This window comes from Equus asinus, chromosome 2, assembly GCF_041296235.1.
Source record: "Equus asinus isolate D_3611 breed Donkey chromosome 2, EquAss-T2T_v2, whole genome shotgun sequence".
In the NCBI taxonomy this organism is placed as follows: domain Eukaryota; kingdom Metazoa; phylum Chordata; class Mammalia; order Perissodactyla; family Equidae; genus Equus; species Equus asinus.
In genome coordinates, this window is record NC_091791.1 from 148,674,482 (window position 1) to 148,700,147 (window position 25,666).

A 25,666-nucleotide genomic window follows, 5' to 3' on the forward strand; every position below is an offset into this window, starting at 1 on the left:
TGGAGTAAAGGATCATGGAAAGGGGCATGAGAAGTGACAATGGGGCAAAACCCAGCTGTCTTTGTAACTCTGGTGTTCAGGCCTTGCTAACACTTAGTTCACCAGAACATTGAATGAATAGTTCTCATTGGTAAACACAGGAGCTTTCTTACCAGCACACCTTTCACCCATCCGAACTTCACGGCACCGCCTTTATTTTCTTCTTCCTTGTTTTCAGCTTGTTCATCTCCAGGCATCCCATCACCGTTAGCAACCCTGTCGGCTGAACCCGGGGCCACTGCCACACTCTGCATTTTCACAGAGAGCAAAAAAAGCACAGTACTTGGTCAACAAACACATGGTTCCATAAAACTTTTAAAGGCAAATCAAAACAATTGACATAAAACTTTAGACAAAAAAAGAAAGCATGTTCTAGTCACTTTAATAAGATAGTATTTCTTGCCCTGAGAGCCGATGGGTTTGTGTTGTGAGTAATTTTAGGCACTGCTAAGACTGCAGGGGTGATGAAGGAGCTTGGTCAATCCTTCCAGCGTGAGAATATTACCTTAGGGGAAAATGGTCGGATTTGGATAAGTTTAGAACACAAAGGGAACAAAAGAGAAAAGAAGGGGTGCAAGGTAGGGAGGAAAGCCTGTCAAGAGTGAATGAGGGTCTTTTAGAAGGCAGATAAGTGGTCCAGAAAGTTAACCTTCCTCACTAACGCAGAGTGTCTAGTCTTCTTTCCATTAACCTCCCTGGTGTTCATTTTCTTCATCTAAAATAATGATGATAAAACTTCTCTACTCACCTCAGAGTATCTTTGAGAAGGATCATGTAGAAGTGTTTTCTTCAAAAAAAAAAAGTTTAAAGTATTCTAAAAAGATTTAAAGGCATTGCGTGGCTACAGGAATGCCTTCCTGTAGGGGAAGTTTCTTTCAGATTCAAAAAGTTTTGAATTTGCCTGAGAGTTGTTGGATGTGCTAGTAGTATTGTAGAGAAGGGAGTAAGTGTTATGACTGACCACTAGAAAGATAGGCAGAGTAGAAAGAATTAAGTAATATTAAAAATTGGTTAAAATGTTTATTTAGTTTTTTCTGCAGCCTCCTTTTCCTCTCAGTGAGATAGTCTCTGAATTCAATGGGGGAGGAAATAGCTGTTTCCCTCAAGTTAAGAACAATTCTCTAATTTCTCTTTTAGATATGACTTTGGATAATTTCAGGAGTACCCACTTAATTTAGCCTATCTGGCACCAATGTGACTCATCAATGGTTAGACTCCACCCCATTGAGCTCCCCCAAAGCCATCTTTTCCAGTAAGGGTTTTGAAACCATTGGGGAAGTCTCTTAGATTCAGCATTCAATTATCACAGTTAAAGAACAACTTTTTCTTAAGTGGACTGCATTGGTTTAAGCCTAGAATGAGATGTTCTGATGTTACTAGGGTAAGAGGTCTTGGGCAAGGCATTTTTTTTTCCCCTCTAAAATGAAACTGGTATAAAATAAATATTCGGTATTTATTATAAGGACTTTATTTGGGGAGGGTCTAAGTTCTTGCCCTCGCCACACTGAAGGACTCTGGCTTCTTTGGGCTTTGGTGTACTATTAGCACGCCCATTGTAATTGACTTGTTTACGTGCTTCGGGCAGAAAACCCCAATTTTGTGCAGTAACAGTGTGACACTTGGGTAACCAATGTAATATAGTGTGAAAAGAGTCCTAGTATGACAGCTGAATTGGAGGAAGACAGGGGTGTAAGTTACTTTTCAATGCCAACCAAGGGCCTGCCATGCAGCAGGTCATTGATAATCGACATTAAATCCATAAAGTGGACTTGAAGGCCACCTGATCAATACCACTTAGGGGCAGATGGCCTAGTTTCTCATCCATTCTTGCCTCCTATTTCTTTTCCCTCCCTTCCTTATTTTGTATTCTTTTTCTCATTGTTTCCTCTATGCAGCCCACATTAAAAAAGAGAAAGGAAGGGAAGGAATCCCAAGCCAGATCATCTCATTATTTTCTAACAGCATTGGGGAAAAAACTGAATGACAAAGGAAACTGAAATTAATAGTTAAAATTTAGTTTTGAATTACCTGCGGAATATCTTAATCTTAGGCATCGTCAGTCCCTATTTGCACAGATAATTGAAAGCTGACATCACATATTCATATCAATGTAGGATATGGACAAACAAAGTCCATAGAAATTTAAGCTGAACTAGCAGGGCAGAAACCGGCCATCTATACCAGCCGCAAATGCAAATCATGTATATAATTCAAAATTTTCCGGTAGTTACTTTAAAAAAAAGTAAAAAGAAGCTAGTGAAATAACTTGGGTACAGATATAGACCCTTAAATGTTGAACATATATTAAATTTTTGTAGAATGTCATATTTCTAATATTTGCAATGTAAATATTCATTAACAGTAATGGTACCCCATCTTGTAAGAGGGACCTGAATCATGACTGTTTTAATAATATATTTTACTTAAGTATATAAAATATTATCATTTCAACACATGATCACTATAAAAATATTAATGAGATATTTTACTTTCTTTTTTTCATACTATGTCTTTGAAATCCAGTGTGTATTTTACACTGACATCACATCTCAGTTTGGACTAGCCATGTTTCAAGTGCTCAGTAGCCACATGTGACTGGTGGCTACCATACTGGATGGTACATATTACACAATACAGCCAATTACAGATGGGTGAAACATTTGAGGTCGTTCTCCAATCAATTAAAAATTCTACTTTTGTTTGAAAGGATTCTACACACATAAGGCAGCTGAGTGGGTCAAATGGAACTTTCATTTTCCATAACTGAAAAACAGTGAGAGTAGGGAAGTGTTAAAATGTCCATGAATGTTGAAGAGATTATTTTGTTAGGAGATTCATTTATTTGACCTGCTTTGAGAAAAACTTCGTAATTTGTAAAAAACAATGTTCTAGTTAATCAACATCCCACGGCCATCAGTAGCTACTCATTCAGGGAGAAGGCAATTTCCTTTTCCTGAATTAATTGGGGATCTCGTGAGACAGAGCCTTAATCATTTGCTTTTTAAAAGCAGTCTTGGGAATAAAATCTATGTTTTCTGATTAAACCTGAACTTGAGGGTTTGGTCCAGGAAATTGATCTGCCCTCTGATGAACTCTGATGGTAACTGTGACCCTTAGATCTAGATGAATGAGAATACCAATGACTGTAAAAAACATCTTACAAAGTTGGCTAAAGGATGAATAGGATATTTAAAATTTCTCCTTAAATCAACATTTCTATCTGATGAATGCCCTTGTGGTCACAGTTTAACAATTCTTCAATTTATCACCAGGACATCACAATATGAAGCAAAAAAGAATATTCTATGAGGGCATGTCAGGGAAATCATTATACATGGAAATTAGTAAGGCAATAATTTTCTAAATTATTTAAAAATAGAGTCCATGTCTAATGTTCAACTCTCCCTTAGGTAAATATGTTCAACCTGATACAGTTTCAAAAATTTAAATATATGTATATCATAGAGGGGAAAAAACTCGTGAATGTATATTTCTTCTGTTGACTATAAAGGTCTGATAGTAAATTTACAAGTACAAATCTGTTTCTATTGCATACTCTCGTTGGGATGTGAAGAATTGCTACACGACATAAACTAGGAGTCTTGGACTCTAGTTTTGGCTATGCAATTAGTTCAGGATGTGTCCTTCAACAAGTGACTTAACCTTCCCTGGATACTGCCAATGAGAATAAATCCCATAGGTTTTCTGAAAATCTTCCTTTGAATCAGTTTACTCTAAGGCAAAATCATTTTTCTATGTTTGCCATCTTCCTCTTCTAACAAGGCAAAGCAAAACTTGATTTCACTCTTTAATAAATGCCTCCTTTGTAAGCCCAAACAGCAATTATAAAGCCAACTTATCATCAAAGTACTGAACAAGACTTTGGGTCGAGAGTTTGTGGTGATTCGATGGCTGTGAGCTATAACCAGCGGCTGGCAGACTCCTGGCTGATGCATGTTCTTGGGACCGAAGTCTTAAAGACTAAAAGTTTTATGATTGCTGCCTGAAACCAGTTTTTTCATTCCCACTTTGAATTAATTTGTTGGTTCACACTCTATTACCATAAATGATGACCCACAACCTTTCATAAATGCATTTTAAATTGCATACCTTTAGGGAATGGCTATTTATTTACCAAGAGTTTCACCTGTGCATTAAGCATTCAGAGAAGCTAAAATAAAGTGCATTTTAAAAGAAAGAAAGAGAGAGCAAGAAAGAGAGAGAGAGAAAGAAAGGAAGGAAGGAAGAAAGAAAGAGAAAGAAAGGAAGGAAGGAAGAAAAAGAAAGGCTTAAGGGGTAAATTCCTAATGGGTTTTTCTAGATGATGAAAGATAATTATTTTATTTAACATAAAATATATGATTTTTCAAATCCCAGAAAAATAACAAATGCCTTTCTAGCTATCATCAAAGCAGAAGAAAAGAAATGTACTTATTCTTTAAGTTCCAACTAGATGATACTTGCTACTATACATGTTTTCAAGTTTTCAGCCTTTAATCTCAACATGGTAGAAATCTTAGACCATCATTAAGACATAGTTCCATAAATATTTAGGTCTAGATGATCCCTTCCTCATTGTTTTAAACTTTCTTTTATTATTGACATATTTAAATAGTTGTAACAATAGGGAGAAAAATATATTTCATGTACCCATCACTCAGCTTCAACAATTAGCAACATATGGGTCGAAAGTATTCCACTTAATCCTCTCACACCCATGCCACTGGATTATCTTAAAGCCAGTCCCAGTCAGAACCTGATAATTCCTAAGGTTCATTTCAGAATGAAAAACATATGATTCTAATCATCTTTGTCTTTCTTGTTGATCAATGTTCACACATTTTTAACCCTTTGTTATAAGGTGGAGTATTTTAAATAATGAAAAAGAGAGGATTTTTTTTTCTTGTTTTAAAAGTTACTATAAACCGTGCCTCTCAATCACTACGAACGGTCACAGTTTATAATTGCAGTATTCTCACTATATCTGAAAACATATAGCTCACATGCAAGTTGGCTTATATTTTGGATAACTTAGGCCAAATGGTAGCTATGTGTAATAAACCAGCATTAAGACTATAAAACTAAAAGATTCTTAATATTTTCGAAGTCATACTTTAAGGGAAATCTCACTCTACTCACCATCTATCTCTGAACTATTTATAATGAAAAATTAATCTTTCTTTTGTTTTTTGTCTTGTTTCTACAGATTATTTTAATAGTATGAGCTCCCAGATGTGGCCTTGGGTGCTAAAAACTCTAACGATCCCTAGAATGTCCCTCTAGCTGCAGAGTTTCACTACAACCAATATTTTAGGCGTGGCTTCTGATCATCAATGGTCTTCAAAGCATTTGTTGCCTCAATTTTAATGTCTATTTTATTTAGCTTGGTGACTGTTTCTAATTTTGGATATCCCCAATTTGAGTGCTAAAGTTCCAAATTTGAGCTTTGAAACTATTTAGAAAAGATTATTTTCTAGAGAACGCATTTGTAAATTTTTGGTTATCTTTTTACAGAAGGTAAGCATTTATACATTGATCTACGTGGTTTAATGTTTGTTAACCTGACGACATGTTCTTTAGCTCTACCCATAACAATGACATTTGACTGACAATATAAAATTCTAGAGAGTAGAGGTCAAATCTCTTTAATTCACTTTATATGGTAGCTCTTGTAAATAAATGGCTAATAAATTCTTTTGATGACGACAATGAAAATAATTGAGACCTACAATTAATTCTGTAGGAGAAGCAACATGATCTCTTGGCACAGTCCCCAAAACAAGAAAGGAATTGGGATCTCCTGCTCAGTGCCTTGTGACGGGGGTGCCATTTCTTACCATTTTCTATAATGGTTGAACAAACTGAGGCAAAGTGCTGTGGGAGAGTAGGCTGAGAATGGAAAATAGTGATAAAGAACATGGACTCTGGAGTCAAGCAGACATGGGCTCAACTTATTAGCCATGTGACCTGGGCTTCTTGGCCTTGGAAGTTTATTGACTTCTCTAAGTCATTATTTTCTCTTCTAAATGATCCATAGGATTTTACAAAACTTTCGCCATCAATAAAACAGCAATGGTAACAGTACCTACCCTGAAGGACTGTTATAAAGATCGAATGAGAATTTGTCAGGTGTGAGCACTGTGTCTGACACATAAAAAATTCTCAATAAAAAGTTTTTATTATATCACAGTCACTCCTAATGTTCTTATTTACAAATTATTTTTAGTTGCTAACAGGCTAAAGACCCAAATATGAAGTCATTTCTTTATTTTGTTTTGGATCAGTTTCTAAACAGTTGACTTCTTTAAGAATAATATTTGCATCTTACTTTTTTTAGCATTTAATACTTTTCATAGACAGTTTATTTCAATGACATCAGAACACTGACTTTGATAGAAAGGCTATATATTTTCCTGATTCCTTTGTAATTACATTTTTCTGAAATGCTGACAACAATGGTAGTTAGCAAGGCTGAAAAGGAGTTCCATTTTGGTTAGCCCTGTAGTTAGGAATTGTGTATAAAAAGGTAGCCACAAGAACTAGGCTGGATACTAAAAGTAGAATTATTTTTACAAAGTAAAAATACTAGATTCATTTTTGCCAGATGTCTAATAATCATTATACATGTTTTGATATAGAAAGATCTCTAACGCATATAGTTTAGTGAAAACAGTAGAGTGCAGAGCAACATTGTAAAACACGTCCCAATATGTGTTTGAAAAAGGATACAAACAAAAAGTTAGACAGATAGAAATATAGATATTTATAGGAGTATATGTATGTTTGTATAGGCATAGAAAACTTCTGGAAGGATTTATAAGAAACTGTCAGTAACATTGCCCCAGAGGGAATAACTAAAAATTTATGTTAGGTAAGAGACATTTCCTTATATACATTTTTAGCACTTGTTAAATATTTTATCAGTGTATATTTTACTTTTTAAATAAAAATTAGCTAGCATAAAAATTACCATCATCATCATCAACAACCATTTATTGAGCTCCTACCCATTGCAGGCAATGTGCTAGACATCATAATATAAACTCTAATATTCACAAGCATCCTGCAAAATCAGTCAAAGTTATATAGCTTGTACAACATTGCAGAGCATGTAAGGGATGGTGTCACTTTTTTCTGCTTTTAACTAGAGTCTTCAGAAATCTGTAATTCATAGTCACTAGTATAGGCATTTAGCTCTTTACTACATAGAAAATGAAAAGGATTTCTTCAACTATGATCTCAAATCATTGAGATTACAAATTCTGTCAATATCCATCACTCCTAGAGTTCCATTTAAGGTAAAGATTTAAAATAATGTCTTTCAAACCTATTTTTCATTTTACCTATTAGGACAACCTTGTCATGTAATTTTTTTTCTGTCTTTGAAGTTATAACCAGGATTTGCACAAAATCCAACTGCTTTCTGACAAATATGTTCTGTCATTTAGTATGAATGTATCATTTTTATATGGTTTTTAAAGCATTATAATCAGGGGTACAAAAAATATCGCCTAACCTGTACTATGTCAATTACGTTCTACTTTTAAATTAAGTAAACACTGTTATTTATAATTTTTTTGTATCCAAAATCTGTGATGTGTCCAAATACAATGTTTGTTCTACTGATCATTTCTAGTTGTGATTTGAGGAACTACCGTAATGTGTCAAGGGCCACAAGGAGGTGGCAGCATAGCTACCTCACATTAAAGGTTTTCATCTTTTATTTGGGGGGGGAAAGCAGGAGGAACAGCAGTATCAAATTCACTAGGAAGGAAGAAAGAAGCGAACTGAAGAAGGTCCGGACTGTGAATGCCTGAAGGATGGCACAGACGTAGAACATGTGATGGATTGGTCCCTACAACTTTAGTGACACCGAATGGTCCTGGCTGTAGGAATGTGCCCATTGTAGATTCCGTGGTCGTATTTGAATTCTGCTCCCAATTTGGCCGTGTGGATACTTCTGTATGATTTAATCAAGATGAAGTATCCTAGGTAAGTAAGGGTCCAGTTCATAAAAAAAAGAGTAACTTATTACTATGCTCATTCAGAATGATTATTCAGGGCATTGAGCCTAAACCTAATTTTCAATCTATTTAATTTGCTGTTCCTTTGTATCTGAGAAAAAAAAATGCTTTAAATCTGGGTTAAGTCCTTAATCTCATTTTATCTTTTCAAAAATAATATGATATTGCAAACAGCTGTCAAATCTGTCAAATGCTGCTATTGCATTCCTACTGTGTGGATATTCAGATGGCTTCCTCACATAGGGCCCACAGAGCTTTTCTCCCCTTACATAAAGATTTATAGAAGTCATGGCTTTAGAAATTATGTCAGCTACTTTTCTCTCTCTAGAATATCAGTCCTAAGAACAATGTGAGTTTACTCCATTTCCTTTTTAAAGGAGTTAAAATTTTATTTTCCGTTCTTGTAAGTTGAGAGAGGGGGAGAATATTTGTTTTGATCACAATTTTAACAAAGGATATGGCTTTAAAAATTACCATGTGTAATGAGGTAGAGTATGGTGGGATCGAATTTCAGGTCTTTTTTTAGAAGACTTGGGTTCCTTTCCCTTCTTCAGTATAAATGGAAATCTCTTCATAATACCCTAAATCTCTCTTTCTGCCTTTCCTACATCTGGGAAGCTCCTTGTGCCCCCTTCTCTCAACCTTCTTTTTCCCCTCTTCCTTTTCTTTCTTCTCCTTTCCTCTCCCCTTACACAGAAAAGGAAAGCGACACCTCAGTCTGATTTCAGGAGCTTCAAATGGGCCCCCTTCTCAAAAATCTTCATGGGAGCTGCCACTGTGTCTGAAATTACCACATTGCTAACTTCTTTTGGTTAAAGCACCAAATATCCAGAAAAAGTCTAAATCTTATGCCTATAAAGAAACCAGCCATTTAGCAGTGTTGCCTATATAGTACCTAGGACAAGTAACTTGGTGGGGAGAGAAGATAAGGGAACAGAGCCTGGGCTTCTCCTCAGGAAGTCACTCAATCTCTGGTGGTAGGACCCAGAGACAAGCACCCTGAGCAGCCAAGGGCTGTAAGCTTTGGAGAGGGGTTTCCCTGGGGAAAGAAGGATGAGCAGAAACTAACGAGAGATTTTCACCTTTATTAGCATCTTTTGTGAGAGCGGTATTCCTAGAATCCCCAGGGTGAGCAATTATTTAATAATAAAAGTGTTGAATGAACGAACGAATATGAAAGAAATTGCTCCAATCCATTTTTTTTCTTACCTCAAAACTTGGACAAGAGTAAACTACATTTGGATATGTGACAGCTAATTATTCTTCTCAGCAAGTAATTATATTCTATAAAGAATGATATTCATTCCAAACGGTGTTCCAGAAGAGCAGGAAGATAAAGTGCATCAATGTATTTTAGAGCAAGTTATGGAAGAAGAAATCTACTTAGCTCATAAATGATTTGCCACATGATTGGAAAAAGTGCTGCCTCACGCTTCTAGCTCATTTGGGAACCCTGGCTATATTCCTTAAATAATGAAAAGTTTAGCCACTTCTGCTGCTTCTGTACTTAAATTTAATTTGTTACTTTTATATGGTTAAGTGCATTCAGGAACCACAGGCAAAGTTTTGAAAGGGAAGGGATAAAATGCTGAGTCTTATAAATCTCTGCTCTCGCTTTAAAGAATATAAAAAATACCCATGTGCTCTAAAGGCTGGCACCAAGCATTAACGATGTAAGCAACAGTGATTTTTTTTTTTTTTACCACTGTTGTGGAGGCATTAATACTAAGGGGAAACCAGCTTAGTATTCAGTTTGACATCTTTAACCAAGCATGAATTGAACAGACTATAATTGTAAAGAAGATACAATATATTGCCTAACTTTTAGAGTTAATTCTTTAGTTTCCTGTGCTCAGTCAGTAGACATCGTGGAATGCTTTTTGTGTATTTTCTGTTTATTGGGAACTAGGGATTGTCGTGTAATTAAGATGAGCCATTTGGAATAGACCTATTCACTGGATGCTTTTACATTCATGGTGTTACTAAAGAGCAGGAACTCACCTGAAAGAGTAAGAGAAGATACTTGCCTGTGCCTTAAGCTTACCTTTGCAAATTGCTCATGAATCTCCAGCAGGCTGGGTCGGCTGACCTTGGGCCCACTGACGCTGCCGGTGTTGCGATAGTACTCGATCTTGGGAATGGCATCCACCGTGTTGTGGCCAAAGGTTTGCAGGTAGTATGTGTTTGTGTGAGAATCATAAGCGTGAAAACTGGTATCTGTTTTAGCAGTTTCTCCATTGTGGAGGAAATTGTCATAGCACTCCTGGTTCCCAGGCCTAAAGCTGACTCTGAATCTGTTCTGGGCTGCATCCCCAAAGGAGGTCTCCTCGTAATGTGGAGGGTCGGCGTTGTCCTCCGCGGCCGCACTGCTTTCATGGCTCTCATTTATGACATTAACTTGAAAGCGATTGGTATTACTGGGCACTGAATCCGGAAATACACTGGAAGAGTTGTTCAGTGACATCTTCCAAAATGGGTTTTTTTTACTAAGCTTTCTACTTTATGCCTTTTTTTTGAAAAAAAAATCTATTTTCTCCTCAGAATAAACACTAATGTATTTTTCTCCTAGCTTTTGTTCTAGAAGAACTCCATAGATTCTTGATGTATTGTCTCCTATACAATCTTCAGATTGTTCTTCAAAGCTGTCATTGAAAAGGAAAATTAAACTTGTTTCAAGTAAAATAAATAGACTTAAGTAGGGGTAGGGATGTGAGGAACAGTTTTCTTTCACAAGACGTGCGATTTAAATTCATTTCATTAAAAATTACCTGTCTAGGAACCTAAGTCACCTGAGCAATTAAATCCCATAATAAATAACTGGGAACCTGCTTCAGCAAACAGAGTTTCCAATGGAGTCATTAAAAGGTTGCCTGAGTTTGTAGTCTTTGCCTGGACTCAGTGCAGTTGGAGTCAATATGACTTTAGAAAAGATATAACTACTAATTGAGTAGAGTAAGAGCTGAGGAGAATTTTCTTAGCCTAAAACACAGTTCATCAACAGTACTAAATGTTGAAACTGCAAAGAATTTTATGATAAATGTCAATATATTATATGATGAATAAAATAAAAATATTTTTTAAAAATACGTTCTTGTTAGTTTATAAAAATATGTCCTGGCAAGAAGATGTCTTTGTAAATTCCTGGATCTTTTGCCAGCCTTCAAAATGTTTCATTTGCTCATACATTTGTTGGTTTTACAAATGCTGTTATGGAACCTTTAAACAAAGTTTGAGAATTCAGAGTAAGGGAATAAGTCACAGCCCTTAATGAAGTCGTATGCTATATTTAAGTAAAATAATCATGCTCTTCTGATTCCTTTTAATGAAATATTGTCAATATGCATTGAGAGGTTTACATTTGACTGTGAGATAAACAGACTACATAACCATTTTCATGATATACATTATGAGCCCACCTTAGAACAGTATTTCATTAGAATAATATCTCTTTATTGATACCTTAAAATTTGGCTTTTCAAGGAAAGTTCTAGAAAGATAGATAAACGCAAACAAAAACTTGCCTCTCTCTTGTAGTTATTAAAGCTATTTCTTTGAATTAAAAGAAAATCTCAACTTCAACTCTCAAATAAACTTTCCTGGGGAAATCGTAAGCGAAGCTGTTCTCTCTCTAGTTTTTACAGAACATCCCACTTCGCTTTGTAGTCCTTGACATCTTTGCCTTTACTGCACACCTTAGAATCAACTTTATGACATAATACTAAGTGTGATTTTTATCCTTCCCAGAAATGTTTAACTTACCGCTCAGGAGCCTTCCCAGAAAGCGTAACCTGCTTCAGCATCACCCAGGCATATATGTGGCCCTTAGCTTTCAGCCTAGAGCCTTAGATTTCCTCTTATTGGTTAGAATCTTCCTTGAGAGAGATCACTGATCAATGATTGGCTTGGAATAATATTGTAGGCTCCACCCAGTTATTAGCCCTGAGAAACCTTAGGTACTAAATCAACTAGTAACTAGTAGTAAACCATTAATCCTTTTAGACAGAAAGTAAAATAAAGTTTCTTTAATTCATAAGGGAAGTTGGATTGCTCAACAGCAATCATCCCACAAAATAGGAGCGGCACTTCAGTTGTTTGGGGATAAATAAATTGAATTCCATCATCTCATTTCACGTGATTCCTAGTGATCTCCTATTGTTCAGTATGTGCAGCAAAACATAGTCCTCCAGAGATGATTTCTATGCTTTGTAACTAGAAAAAGGTATTTGAGATGATTTTACCTTGCTTATAGTAGATATTACCTTGACTCTTCTCTGCTTGGGAGGTGAGTAGATTGAGAGTAGAATCAGTGACTTATTAAAAATATTTCTACCTAGAAGGAAAATGTTTCAAGCAGGACTCCAGCTGTGGGGAAGTTTCCCAGCGGCACTGCTAAATGACCTGTTCGTCTCCACCTGGCAAAACGTTTTTATCCAACCCAATTTTTGAGTTTTGTTGAGGGAAAGGTTTTGCTCATATCTGTGTGGTGGTGATTATTAAGGCAGCACAAACAATTCCTGCGTGCAGGTTCTGTCATTGGTTTTCAGTCAGGATGATTGAATGAGTCCTCCTGTTTTATAAGAAACTATCCAAGTGAGTTCCAGTTGCCTGAGCAGCACGGTTGTGGGATCATAAGAGAGGGTAGGAGCAAGTCCCTGGAGTCAGGAATCTCCATTCGCAGCCCAGCCCTGTCACTTCCCATCTGTGTGAAGTCTGACAAGTTACTCAGACTTTCCGTGTCTTAACTTTCTCATTTGTGCAGTGCAGTTGTGGGTAATAACGTTACCTATCTTGTTGTAGAGTTATCGTGAGGATTAAATGAGTTAATTTGTGGATAGGATTTAGAATAGCACCAGTTTGTACTTAACATTTGCTTTTACTATTTTGGCAATGTTTGCAACTGACTAGTGACTTTTACTTAGACATATCCATGATTCTTGGGTGAATTATTAGAGATTGGAATAGGTACTATGCCTATTAAAATGGGGAGGAAGTTTGGTTGGTGAACAGATACTGGATTGTAGAAAGGGATCTGGCGGTACCTGAGTAAAACCCCTTTGATGTTCTTAGGTAAATGCCACGCTAATCAGTCAGGCTAATGTCATGAGGCTGTATCAGAAATAGAGACAGAATTACAGTATGTGACCGTAACTCATTCTGCTCTTAATGGCCACTGATACAAGGCATTTGTTTGAAAAAGGCTTCTGACTCTCCATATAGAAAGTGGTCAGTCAGAGGAATTAGTCACATTTTAGATTCAATTGGGTGAGGCTGGTTATTCAAACCAGCTACGAGGGGGCTGTGGCCCCAAAGAAGTCCCATTCACCAGCCCTGGCCAACAACTGTGAATTTCGCTTGCAGTTATTTCTGCCATCTCTAGTCTCCCCTTTTGAATCAGTCCCTGAACCCCAGCCCCCTTTCAGGAGCCCACCTATTTATTCTTTTACCTTTTTCCTTGACCGAAGACTGTGAATGCCTGCCTCTGAGAGCAGTCAATTTCCTTTTTCCTTGCTGACTGACTGCCTGACTGCGGTGTAGTGTGAATTAGTTTTAGTCCTGGTCTTACATCAACCAGACTTTTTCATTCTAAGCCTTTTATCTCTAACTGTGAAATGAAAGTCTCTGGTCTATTAAGGGGATTCACACATTCTGGGGCAGATGGGAGATGGTTTTGGGAGATGGAGCAAATTGCACCATCTATAAAGCCAACCTTGAAAGGTAAACCTGATTTAGGCCTTTGAGACAGGAGAAGAAGGTAAGAGGGGGAAACCGTGTGGAGGTATACTCCTCCTTTACCTTTGCTCTTGTCCTCCCTGACAGGGCTCTTGGGAAGGAGCAGCTGGGGGTTGACCTGGCTATGACATTGGACATCTATTCCTAGAAGGATAAGCACTTAATGAAACTTCCATGTTGTATCTGTACTATAACTGTCCTTTGTAACTTTTATATTGTTTCTGTTTCTGAAAATACAGAAACAAAAACTCCTCTTCCCCGTAAAAAAGTCTAAGATGCACAATAGGCCATGAATAAATGTCATGAATGAAGACACTTTTGGTTGAAATAATTTCTCTTTACTGGGATTGGAAATAACATTATGGTGGAGTTGGTGACATCTGAGAAGCTTGTGGGTGTTGAACTTTCAGAAACAATGCTCATATTTCATAAAAGTTTCTTATCTTTCAGTTTTGGGAGCCTTTTTTTCTTTTTGAAATAAAGATCTGGCCTTGTTGTATTCTAGTCACCAAAATGGAGGGTCTTGTTGGATGTCTTCTCTAGGAGACAAATGGAGCATCTGGTACTTGAGCGTATATCTTAGCGAAGACTTTAAAAGACTGGGTCATAGAAGAGGTACCTAGTGTCCTGAACATATACAACTTTCAGTGTGTCCAGCTGACTTGGCTCAATGAGATGCTCTTGGGGCAAGTTGCTAACTGGCTACAAGATGTCCCAGGTCAACACTCCTGTACCTACTGGGGTTTAAAGAGCCTCCTTGTGGTATGGGTTTGGTCCAGAAAATCCATAGCCTACTCAGAGTTCTGAATCTACTAGGAGATGGAAAGCATCAGGGAATTTCACTGAGACAGCTGGTTTTGGAGTGCCATAGACCTGAGCAGCAATCATATTTGTAAGATATGTAAAAGCACTGAGGATAATGTCTGGGAGTACAGCAGGATGTTTAAAAACAAGGACTTTATGGGGCCGGCCCCATGGTCGAGTGATTAAGTTCGAGTGCTCTGTTTTGGCGGCCCAGGGTTCGGATCCTAGGCATGGACATGGCACTGCTCATTAGACCATGTTGAGGCGGCATCCCACATGCCACAACTAGAAGGACCCACAACTAAAATATACAACTATGTACTGGGGGGATTTGGGGAGAAAAAAAAAACAGGAAAAAAAAGAAGATTGGCAACAGTTGTTAGCTCAGGTGCCAATCTTTAAAAAAAAACAGAACTTTGATGTTCGACTGCCCAAGTTCAATCCCTAAGACAACCACTCCCCAGCTTGGTGACCTTGGGAAGTTATTTAATCTCTCTCACCTTGACTTCTTCATCTGTGAAATTGAGATAATAAAATGGAAATAATAGTATTGAACTTGAAGGATTGATAAGAGTATCAAATCACATAATAAATGGAAAACATCTAATTTAGTGCTAACTCTCAGTAAATATTAGTCATTCCTTTTTGGTATGTTTGGCAGTTCTGTGTTTTCAAACAACACAAATATTTTTGTTTTAATTTATCTCCTGATATATTCCTCCAATCAGTGATAATGGACAGTCAGAATTTTGTAGCCGGAAAGAATTTTAGAATTATATAATACTATCTTTTCACTTATCAAGTGAAGAGAATGAAGACTGGGGAGGCTGAATAACTTACACTAAGCCGTTGCTTCTTAAGGTGTGAGAATCTCTATTACGGTTACCAACGAGGAGAAGAAATAATGATAGCAAAGTATGTTTACAGTGTTCGATGGTTTTCAAATTGCTTTCACATTCATTACATGTCACTTGGTCCTCTCAACATTCCTGCAAGATAAGCAGGGTGGGTTTCTTTATCCTTGTTTTGCAGATGAGGAGAATAAGTTCCCTTAGGTTACTTTCTAGGTCATGACGCTGGTTCTTGGTTAGGCCAACATGAGAATTCAAATCTCTGAGTCTCCTCGATTGAAAAACTTTTCATGACTTCTTAAATCCTCATTTATCCCAGATCTCTGGGTTTACAAATATGTTTGTAGAGTTCATAGGACACAGAATTAAAAGGAGCTTTAGGGGCTGGCCCCGTGGCCGAGTGGTTAAGTTTGCGCGCTCCGCTGCAGGCGGCCCAGTGTTTTGTTGGTTCGAATCCTCGGTGCAGACTGCTCATCAGACCATGCTGAGGCAGCGTCCCACATGCCACAACTAGAAGGACTCACAATGAAGAAGATACAACTATGCACCGGGGGGCTTTGGGGAGTTGCAAAGCTCTAACGGTGACAGAGTGGAGACTGGACTTCTTGACTCTGGTAGAGCACCCTTTCCACTCCCTTTCTAATGCTGCTTATAAAAGGGAAGGAGGAGTGAGTATTAGTATGAAGCAAGTCTGGTATGGACCCCAAGCTAGGGAATTTTATCGCAAGAGATCCTAGAAGCAGGAGAATGAGAAGGGTCAAGTTGAGAGATTTGGGCAACTTTAGGGCCTGTGGCTACTTGTAGGGTTTGTGTGTTAGTTTTTCGAGATGTCTTTCATCTGTGAACATTTTCGATCAATGGCTATTACTAGGAAAATCATGTTCTGTTTGTTCTTTGGACTGAAGTTCCCTTATGTTTAAGACAACTGATTTACTAAAGCTGGGGGACCAAGGTCAGGAATGTGGAAGGGTATCTGGGCATTGCAGAGGGGCAGAAGGGAGGAAGCTGGGAGTCTCTATTGCAGTTCATTGGTACAAAAAGGAAGCAGAAATTCAAGGCAGATGTTCGAGATAAGAATAGAGATGTTATATATGGCTGGAGCAATCCTTACGCTCTATTCATTAGAAACCTCGATATGGGGACAGAGGAAAGTGAAGAACCCCAACAACAGCTTATCATACAGCATGGTGGTTAACTTAACCACACACATTTATTGAATTCAATGAGTGAAATGACACTCTCCAGCACACTCAAGGTAATTACAATTGTGTTCACCACATGTCCCAATGGCATAACCCTAAAAAGCATAAAGCTGGTACTCTCATGCAAGTGCATATTCAAAAGTCCCTTTATCAAACTCTTCAACTTCATCTTCCCATGTAGAGGAAGGCATGCTACTGTATGGGTCCAAGAGGATTTTGAAGCATCTGATAATAAGAAGTCCCAAGAAGATACACAAAATCCCAACAAAAGCAAAGCCAGTTTTTTGCTCCAGAGTCAATGAGAAAGATGATACTTCGTTGACACTCATCTTAGCCGAGGAGTTGCCACAGTAGGTACTACTCATTATTCACTGTCACATCATTGTGGCTCTTCAGAATTCCTGCTGGAGTCGCCTCTTGGCCTAGATACAAAATTGGACTCTGTATAGTTTTATCCACATATGGTATTGGGCAGGTAATTGTTTTACAAAATCTGGCATTTTTCAAACTCTCACAAACTCACAAAAGATGTTTGAAAGCACCATCATATACGGATCAGAATCAAATTATCATTGGAGATGCTACTTCTACTTAGTAATTAAAGAATTGCCTTCAAGGACACATAAAACTGTACTTACATACTCTAAGTAGAAAATCAAGGAAGAAAGTGAATATTCAAATAACCTTAAAAGCTTTTGATTCATTTCGAGATGGTTAAGTCACTGATTCTTTGACCTGAATTGTCATCTAGTTTTCATTTCATTTTTGCACATGTAGTTAATGCCATAAATAATCATAGGGTGTGAGCTGGTCAAGCTCTCTAAAGTTCATATTTCAAAGTCTATCTCCAGCGCCATTTTATCTAATACAGAATATGATCCTTTTAAACAGGTGTAACATCCTCTCTCTTTTTCACTCCCTTAGCTTTTACACTTATGTAATTGTATTTTCTTTTTCACTAACACTCCACACACTAAATGTCAATTTCTTAAAGAGAGAAATTGTGTTTTAAAAATTAAGTTAACAAAAGCAGTACACAACATAGCAGCTTGCAAGTAACAAGCAGCAGTAGCTGTGGGTCATTTGCCACCTCCTTACTGTCACCATTAGCTTTCAGAACACCCCTAAAAAACACAAAAATACTAGTTAAACAGTATATTTTCTATGCAAGTTCAGCTTAAAGATGAGCTCCACAGTCTCCTTCCCAAAGAGGTTCCCATTTCTGAGTTCCTAGTACATTGAGATTCTAAAACCACAATAAAAGTGTTCAGAAAGTGTATGTTGAATTGAAACAAAATAGTTTTTTTCCCATTTGATATCTTAATGCTAATTAAATGAGAAAATTAAAAATTAGAATCTCTTAATTAAATCAAATGATTACTAACCCAGTTAAAAATTAGAATCTCTTAATTAAATCAAATGATTACTAACCCACAGCTACCCTTAAGAGGACTGGCACCAAGTAGCTTGTCATCCAATAACTGAGAATGATAGACTGTTGGTGTTTTTGTTTTTGTCGTTGCTTCTTCTGATAATTTCTAAGAATTATATTTATTAAAATGACTGACCCTCAGATTTTTTTGGATTCAATTTTCAGAAAACGACTGAGACAGAACAAGGGATGGGAGATAAGGAGTGGAGAAAGGGAGTATTAATAAGAAAAAGCCTTGTAGCTTTCAAAATTATTCACCAACTAATACGCCAGCTAATATCAAATAGTATTTTATTTTATAATGCTTTGGATTTCAAAAGAGCTCTTTTTTCAAACCTTAAGTGTCAAGAATATTCAATACATTCTAGGGTATGCTGATTATTTGACTTTTTTTGTTTAATAAAAGGAAAAAAATATAGTTTCAAGCTCTTCTGTTGAATTTCTTTTCACCAGATCATTTTTCTGCCCTAATAAGTACAGTATGGTGAATATAAATTTTTTTTAAATTAAGGATCACTTAAGTGGTTCGCAGTTATTTTTCTGAAGATCGATTTCTTGTTGTAATATTTATCTTGTAGAAGGATAAATATATATATTTTATATATATTTATATTATATATGTACCTTATGATATTACTTTAGGCTCATTCAGTTCTTTAGACTTCCTGACAAACAAAAAGAGGAATTTTCTAGCTTTAGCAATAAAATACTCAACTCACTTTTCACTATTAAATTAAAACAAGGTATATGCCTAGTAAGAGATACAAAATACCTTATATTTTATATTACAAGTTATCTAAGATATACAAATAATGCTTTGTTCTTAGAATCTTAGACAATCTGTAAATTAATGAGTTACTTATCATTTTTAATGGAAAAATACCTACTTCTCAGGTAGCGACCAGAGTTACTGGCACACTGTAGGTATTCAATACATATTTAAATTGAGTTAAACTAAATTTATTGAAGAATATAATTTTTGATGAATAAAGTTCTGATTTAAAAAAATATAATTTTTAAACTTCCAGAAAACATGAAAGTGTATTTAGTTAAAATGAAGTGAACAGGAAAACTTTTACTTAATTTCAAAACTTAGCCTTAGGGATAAATAACAAAATTCAGCATCTCAGAGTTCAGTGTTTCCATTCTGTTTTATTGGAATGATTAATATAGCATTCCCAGAAAGACTCACAAGATTTGTAGAATTCAAAGGTAGAGAAAGTGGATCTTTCCTAACAACATTGTGAGTTTCCTTTTATTGTCTAAGGAAAGGTATGTAGCCATCATATTATTTTGTCATTGACTCCCAGGAACTACAGAGTTAAATTCTGTACTCAATCGTAGTAACTTCGGTTAGCTTAAGATTTCTGGTACTGTATAATTTTCCCTTCTTCCTCTGCCCCTGTCCTCTTTATTACTTGTCTGCTCCAGTTATCCTTAGCTAAGAAGGGTGAGATACTTCAAAGATGCTAAGCTAGGGTACCTCAAAGGCTTTTGGAATCAGGTGGGGGCACAAATAATGAATGGATACACATAGCCTCTGTTAGTAAGTGAATAAAGTCACTATTTTTTATACTATCTTGCAGGAATGGATAAATGGCTATGTCAAGGATTTAAACATAATTTATAACTTATTTGGCTCTCTGCTGTCGGTACAAATATAGAAATGCAGTGTAACTAGGACAAATGTTGAGAAGTGACCAAAGAGTTTAAGCACACCGTCAGGAAGTCTAAACAGGGGAATGATCTTAGGGTAATACATTACAATGAATATAACAATACTATTTTAATTATTCGTTGAACAGGTATGTATTGAATATCTCCTATGTGTTAGCACTGTCTTGATGCTAGAGTATAGTGGTGAACTGGACAACAATGTGCAGCTGCCATAATGAGTGTTGCACCCCTATGGAGGAGACTGACACAATTCTTTTTAAAATGTCTATCTATCATCTATTTCTATATATTATGTCAGGTAGTCATAAATGCTATGAAAGAAAGCAAAGCAAGTTAAGACAAAAAAGAACGATGGTGGATAAAGGTACTTTTTAAATTAAAGAAGTCAGCAAAGGCCTCCCTAGGGAGACAACATTTGACACGAAGTCTGAATGTTGTCAAGAAGGGACCCGTGAAAATATCTGGAGGAAGAGCACTGAAGTTTGAGGAAACAGTCATTGCAAAGGCTTTGAGGTGGGAAGATTTCATAAACAGTATGTTCAGGTCAAGAAATTGACCAATAAGGACTGGCCCAGTGGCATAGTGGTTAAGTTCATGTGCTCCACTTCAGGCAGCCCAAGGTTCAAGAGTTTGGATCCCAGGTGCGGACTTAGCACCAGTGGTCATCAAGCCATGCTGTGGTGGCATCCCACATAAAATAGAAGAAGATTGACACAGATGTTAGCTCAGCGACAATCTTCCTCAAGCAAAAAGAGGGAGATTGGCAACAGATGTTAGCTCAGGGCCAATCTTCCTCAAACACGCACACACACAAATTGACCAATTAAGGATTAAATGTCCTACTGCACAAGACAGTTTAATCAGATGACAAAGAAAAGCAGAAGTACTTGATCTACTTCTGTCTTTTTAATCAATGTAGAAGGGTCTTTAGAAATGACAAAAAAATCAAACAATAAAAGGGGACAAGAATGTAGTAGAATAATGTTTAGCCACATTAGGTGAGTTAAAACTCCCAGGATAGGATGATTTGTAACCTGCATCTGCAAAAAACTTTCAAAGCCTTTGAGAAATACCTGACCATGAGAATGCTGCCAGAAGTATGGATTTGGACAGACAAATGCCTCAATTTTCAGAAAGGGTAACGGGAACTATGAAAATTATATATGAGTAACTTAGAATTCATCTTTGTTACAAGACCATAGTTAATTATTTGAAGGTAATTTGTCGGCATTTAAGAAGTCACTAAAAGTTAATATGAGTTTGAGAAGAAGTAATGCCAAATTCACTTCCTTTTTTGAAAGTTTCCTACTAACATGGACAATCAGGGAAATAGCATGGTCATGGTTTGGTGATTTGGGCAATGCATTTAACAGTCTCCCATGATATCTTCTGCGTGAGTATGTCTGTATAATAGCATTTTTATGTAGATTCACAGTTCACTGCAATGCCCTAATAAATATTGGGTTCTGTAATCATAGAGACAGTTCTCCAGGATAGTATCACAAAGATCTGACTCCATCTGCATCCTCTTCAGTGTTTTTGAACAGTTACTAGGTTGAAGACATTGAAGTGATGATTATTAAATTTGACACAAAGCTAGGCTGAAAACTATATGATAGCTCACAGAATCAAGATTCAAGACAATTCTGATGACTGGAATTCCTGATTGAAACCAGAACATAAAATCTAATAGAAACACTTCTAAAGTCCTGTGTTTAAGTGGGAAAAAAGAGATTCAAAGAGGAAAAACAAATTTAGATGGAATAGAGACTTCACACATTTAGGAATCAGGAAAGTTTTTCTTGTAAAAGATTGTATTTGAGCTAAGTCTTGAAAGACAGAGGGTTTAGATATGTGGCGAAGGAAATGGCATGACAATAAATATGAAGGCAGGAAAGTGCTAGATTTGTTCAGAATACAGTGAGCATTTTGGCCCAAGCAAAGGGAGTATGGGAAATGAAACATTGGAAAGGTGGGTTGAAGCCAAAATGTGAAATATCTTAACTCTCAGGCTAAGAGTTTGAAATTTATTTGCCTTTAGGCCGAGTGGCTTGATGACGAGACTGAAGTAGACATAGATTTCAAGGAGGGAACATTGTGGGAAAGAAATGGTCCAGAGAAGCAATGAGGGCCTGGACTAGGGAGTAGATGTGTGGAAGAGGGCATCAGTTTGAAAGCTATTTATAAAGATATGAGGGATAGGATTTAGCAACTGATGGAAAGTAGTGGGCCATGGAGAGAAAGATAATTCCACTCTATTAAACCTGGACAAGCGTAAAGATGGTGGTTTCATTAACTAAAAGAAAGAAAGTTTAAGCAAAGTGTAAATTTAGAAAGTAAATGAGTTTAGTTCTGTACGTAGTGAATTTGTGGTACTCACACCTGGCACATAGTAGACACTCAATGGGCAGTTTTACATAAATTAATCCAGATCATTTTGTCCATCTTGTGGGGAGAATATCTTAAGGGTATTATTGTCAAGCAAAGTTTGTATAGAAGAATGCATCCAGGATGGAGAGAGTTCAGTACATAGAAGCATTTGCAGATCTAAACTTAAGAGAAGGAAAGAATTGCTGAGTTTTGCCTAGAAAGGGGAGGACCAAGGAAGACAAGAGCTGCATTCAAATATTTGAAGTGTTCTCCTGTAGAAAGCCAGATTAACTCGTTCTGAATTGATCCAGAGGGCAATTTTGTTGTAATTCCATTAAGGTTCTATTTGCAGTTACCAGAAAGGATTGGAGATGGAAGAAGGCTAGCAATGAGCCTCAAAGAATGCCTCCTTTACAAAGAGAAAACAGGATTTGCTAGGAGAGTTGGATGAGGAGTGGTGAGAGTCATCAGTCAGTCTGTGGCAGGAAGTTCACCTGGAACAAAGAAGCCTAGTGTTTCTAAAAGGTGGTGGTAAACAGTGTCAAATTCTGCAAGGGTGATAAAAACTAAGCACTGAAAAACAGGCTCTTGGGTTTGGCATTCAGAATGTTTTCATCATTTTAAAAATTTCAGTTGAATGTCCAGGAGGGGCACTTCATTGAAGAGGGTTTAAGAGTGATGAGTAATGAGAAAATGGAGTCAGGTAGGAAAGGAAACTTGGCAGAAAAGTTTTCCCTGCAGAAAAGTTAGAAGTGCAGAAGTTTAGGTCATTAGACTAATTTTCTCCAATAATAAGGACAGTGCTGTATATTCCATTTTAAAAAATAGAGCCAAGTAAATTCACTTGCAGTTCAAAAAACTATGAAATTTCTATTTTTAACAAAAAAATTGGACTGAGAAGAAACAGCTGTTTAATAACATCTTATAAGGAAGAACTTAGGCATTTATATTCATCTTAAAATTCTACCTTATACTAAAGATGAAAACAAAGCAGAGGTCAAGGAGAACAACTGAAAGGGTGACATTCAAAGGGTGAAAAAAAGTCTGGCCATTGCTGCAGGCTCTGTCTACACAAGCAAATAAATAAAAAGTTAAGCAGTTGCCTAATAATATGTTCAGCAATTAGTTGCTCTTGGTAATTTAAGCCATGTTTGCAGCAGCTGAAATACCAGTATTTTCAGGTCTAAATTTTTCAAATATTTGCACAAACTTTCCATTTTACTTGCTCTGTGAAATGAGCAATTTGTCTCATTTCAACACCAAGTCTAAAGTTTTTGAGAATGTACTGCTCTGTGCTGACTTTAGTACCTTTCTATTGATATAGAGCATAATACAAGGATTGTTAATAACAAAATATTGAAAAGGATGAATAGTTCAATTACAACTTTGATTTCTTCAAAATTAATAAGGTAACCAAATTACTCAATAACTGTAGGTAAAAGATACTTTTTCACCTTCTCTACTCCCTGGAAGAGATGGGAAAGCAAAAAAAAATCAGCAGGTTCTGCATGACAGACATTTTAATGTGTACCTCAGAAGGAAAACATCATCTTACTATCTTGTTTACCGGGAACCAAAACCGAAAGAAATATAAGAGAAATTTAGACCATGAAGTTACAGGACTATGAATAAATAAAGTCTTGCGAGAAAAAAATAGTTGAGAAAAAAGAAATGAATTTTCAAAAAAAGAGTAGAATGTAAAATTTTGTGGTAAAAGTTATTTTAAATATACTACACTACCAAAAAAATGGGTAAAATTGTCAACATTGTACAGTTTAAATATCAGTGTCTATATATATTATGATTAAAGTATTGAAGTATACTTTCATAATACTATGGCAAATGATAAAATATTACCTCAAGCCATATTCACTGGAATAAATATTTAGATACTTTAGAAATGAGCAATGGAGTTGAAAATACATCATTTCCTTCATAGCAATTGTCAGGAACTGAGATTTCTAAGTCCTGATGAGTCATAGAATTGGGCCAAGTCTATACCTTGAGAGAGCAAAGGCCCAAATCTCACTGAGTTAGTAACCCATAAATAAACAAGGTCTTTCTATGATTGGTCATACAATCATATCATTGTCAGTAGTCAAGCAAAGATAACAGTATTTTTACCTGATATATAGCCTTTCATGTACATGAATGTTGTGTGTGATTTGTTTCTTCTGTGAAATAAGTTTACTGCTTGGAGATATAAAAATTCACTATACAGAAACATGTAGCTATTTAATTTGCATTCAACAATGTGCAATTGCAGAAACCAATATTGAAAAGTATGTGCCCATTAAAAAACAAGAACCTTCCTGTATCTCCTGTATTTTATTTTAATCAACAGGATTTTTTTCTCCTGTTTATTTATCTATTAGTGATATTCCAAACAATAAATCTGAAATAACAACTATTATAGTGGAATATGGTGTTCTGTGTGAAAAGTATTTTGATACTGGTCATTAGATATAATAATGTCTAATGATAATGATATGAACACTCATAATTTCATGAAATGAGACATATACAAAAACCCAAGCTTAAAATATAATGAATTCTCCCATACACACACCCCACCAAATATCAAGGTTATTAAATCCCATTAAAAGTCAAGGGGAGAAAGAAGCACTACTGAGGCCACATCTGCACAGAGCTAGTTAACCATTAGGAATGGAATGTGTTGGGATCCAAGGAAAATCTTAAATTACAAACCCAGATGTCTTCATCATGATGAAGTGCATAAATTGCAGGTCTTCCCAGGGATCCAAAACCTTAGGGTCTGCCAGAATCCACCCCCCAACTCTTCAGATTTCAACCTTAAGGGAATTTTCCTCTTAAGAGAGTCTTTGGATGGCTCCCCGAGGACTGTGACATTCGTTTCTTTCAAAGCACTGGAAACCTGGTCTGAAAATTCTCAAAATGTCTCACTAGAGAAACCTAGATGTCATTATCATTCTGTCTTGTTTGTCCCCAGTTCTCTTTGGACATATTAAACCGAAGAAGCATGGAAACCTCTTACAAAACATTATAGGAGAAGCATCAGCAAGCGGACTACACACACACAACACATCCTCTTTTTATTTTTTCTTTTTGGCAGCAGCAGCAGCAGCCGCAACAGAAACATTAGGGCTCTTTCTCCTTTAGAATTTGAACTCACCAGACCAGCAGGCTCCTTACCCCCCACCTTCTTTCCCGCTCCCTGGCTTCAGAAATACAAGAGGACATGCTTTTCGTCTGGACCTGCACTGGAATCCTGTCAGCTAATGCGGAGGGTAGGGGGAGAAAGTTACTTCGCAGGCAGCGATGTCTCACCTTCCATGCTTGTTGCCATGGAGATGAAATCCAGCGAGTAGACTTAAGTTGGCAGGTTTGTCTGTGTTCGCTGATCGGTTCAGCAACAACGTAAAAGGCGTGTCCTGGGAACCTGCGTGGAGTCACAGGATTAGCGCTGTCCTGGCCTACGTGTGTAAATGTCTGTGTCTGTCGGTGAGCGATAGGGGACGTGAGCGCCCGCGAAGTACGTGTGCGTGCGCAAGTGTA

The 25,666-nt window shown here is 36.8% G+C and overlaps 2 protein-coding genes across 6 annotated transcripts in view; both read right to left on the reverse strand.

The window, feature by feature from the left end:
* Positions 1-11,926, reverse strand: part of SLC12A1 (solute carrier family 12 member 1) — an 84,299-nt gene extending 72,373 nt beyond the window's left edge. For 3 of the 4 annotated variants that reach the window (XM_014852905.3, XM_070501985.1, XM_014852901.3), the window contains exons 1-3: positions 11,823-11,921; positions 10,108-10,705; positions 153-287 (exon numbers count right to left, since the gene is read on the reverse strand). In XM_014852905.3, the coding sequence (XP_014708391.3) occupies positions 153-287; positions 10,108-10,527 (555 nt within the window). In that variant the 5' untranslated portion in view covers positions 10,528-10,705; positions 11,823-11,921. Of the gene's footprint in view, positions 1-152; positions 288-10,107; positions 10,706-11,822 lie in introns of all 4 variants that reach the window. The other variant, XM_014852896.3, reaches the window with a different exon arrangement.
* Positions 11,927-16,652: 4,726 nt separating this feature from the next.
* CTXN2 (cortexin 2) lies at positions 16,653-25,575 on the reverse strand. Of its 2 annotated transcripts, none has more exons than XM_014853041.3 (2): positions 25,439-25,575; positions 16,653-17,072 (listed from the first exon to the last, which is right to left on the reverse strand). In XM_014853041.3, the coding sequence occupies exon 2, from the start codon at positions 17,013-17,015 to the stop codon at positions 16,770-16,772; it is 246 nt and encodes an 81-aa protein (XP_014708527.1). In that variant the 5' UTR covers positions 17,016-17,072; positions 25,439-25,575; the 3' UTR covers positions 16,653-16,769. The 2 variants fall into 2 exon arrangements, with proteins under 2 accessions (XP_014708527.1, XP_044621764.1); XM_044765829.2 differs by lacking the exon at positions 25,439-25,575 and adding an exon at positions 25,284-25,412.
* Between the last annotated feature and the right edge of the window lie 91 nt (positions 25,576-25,666).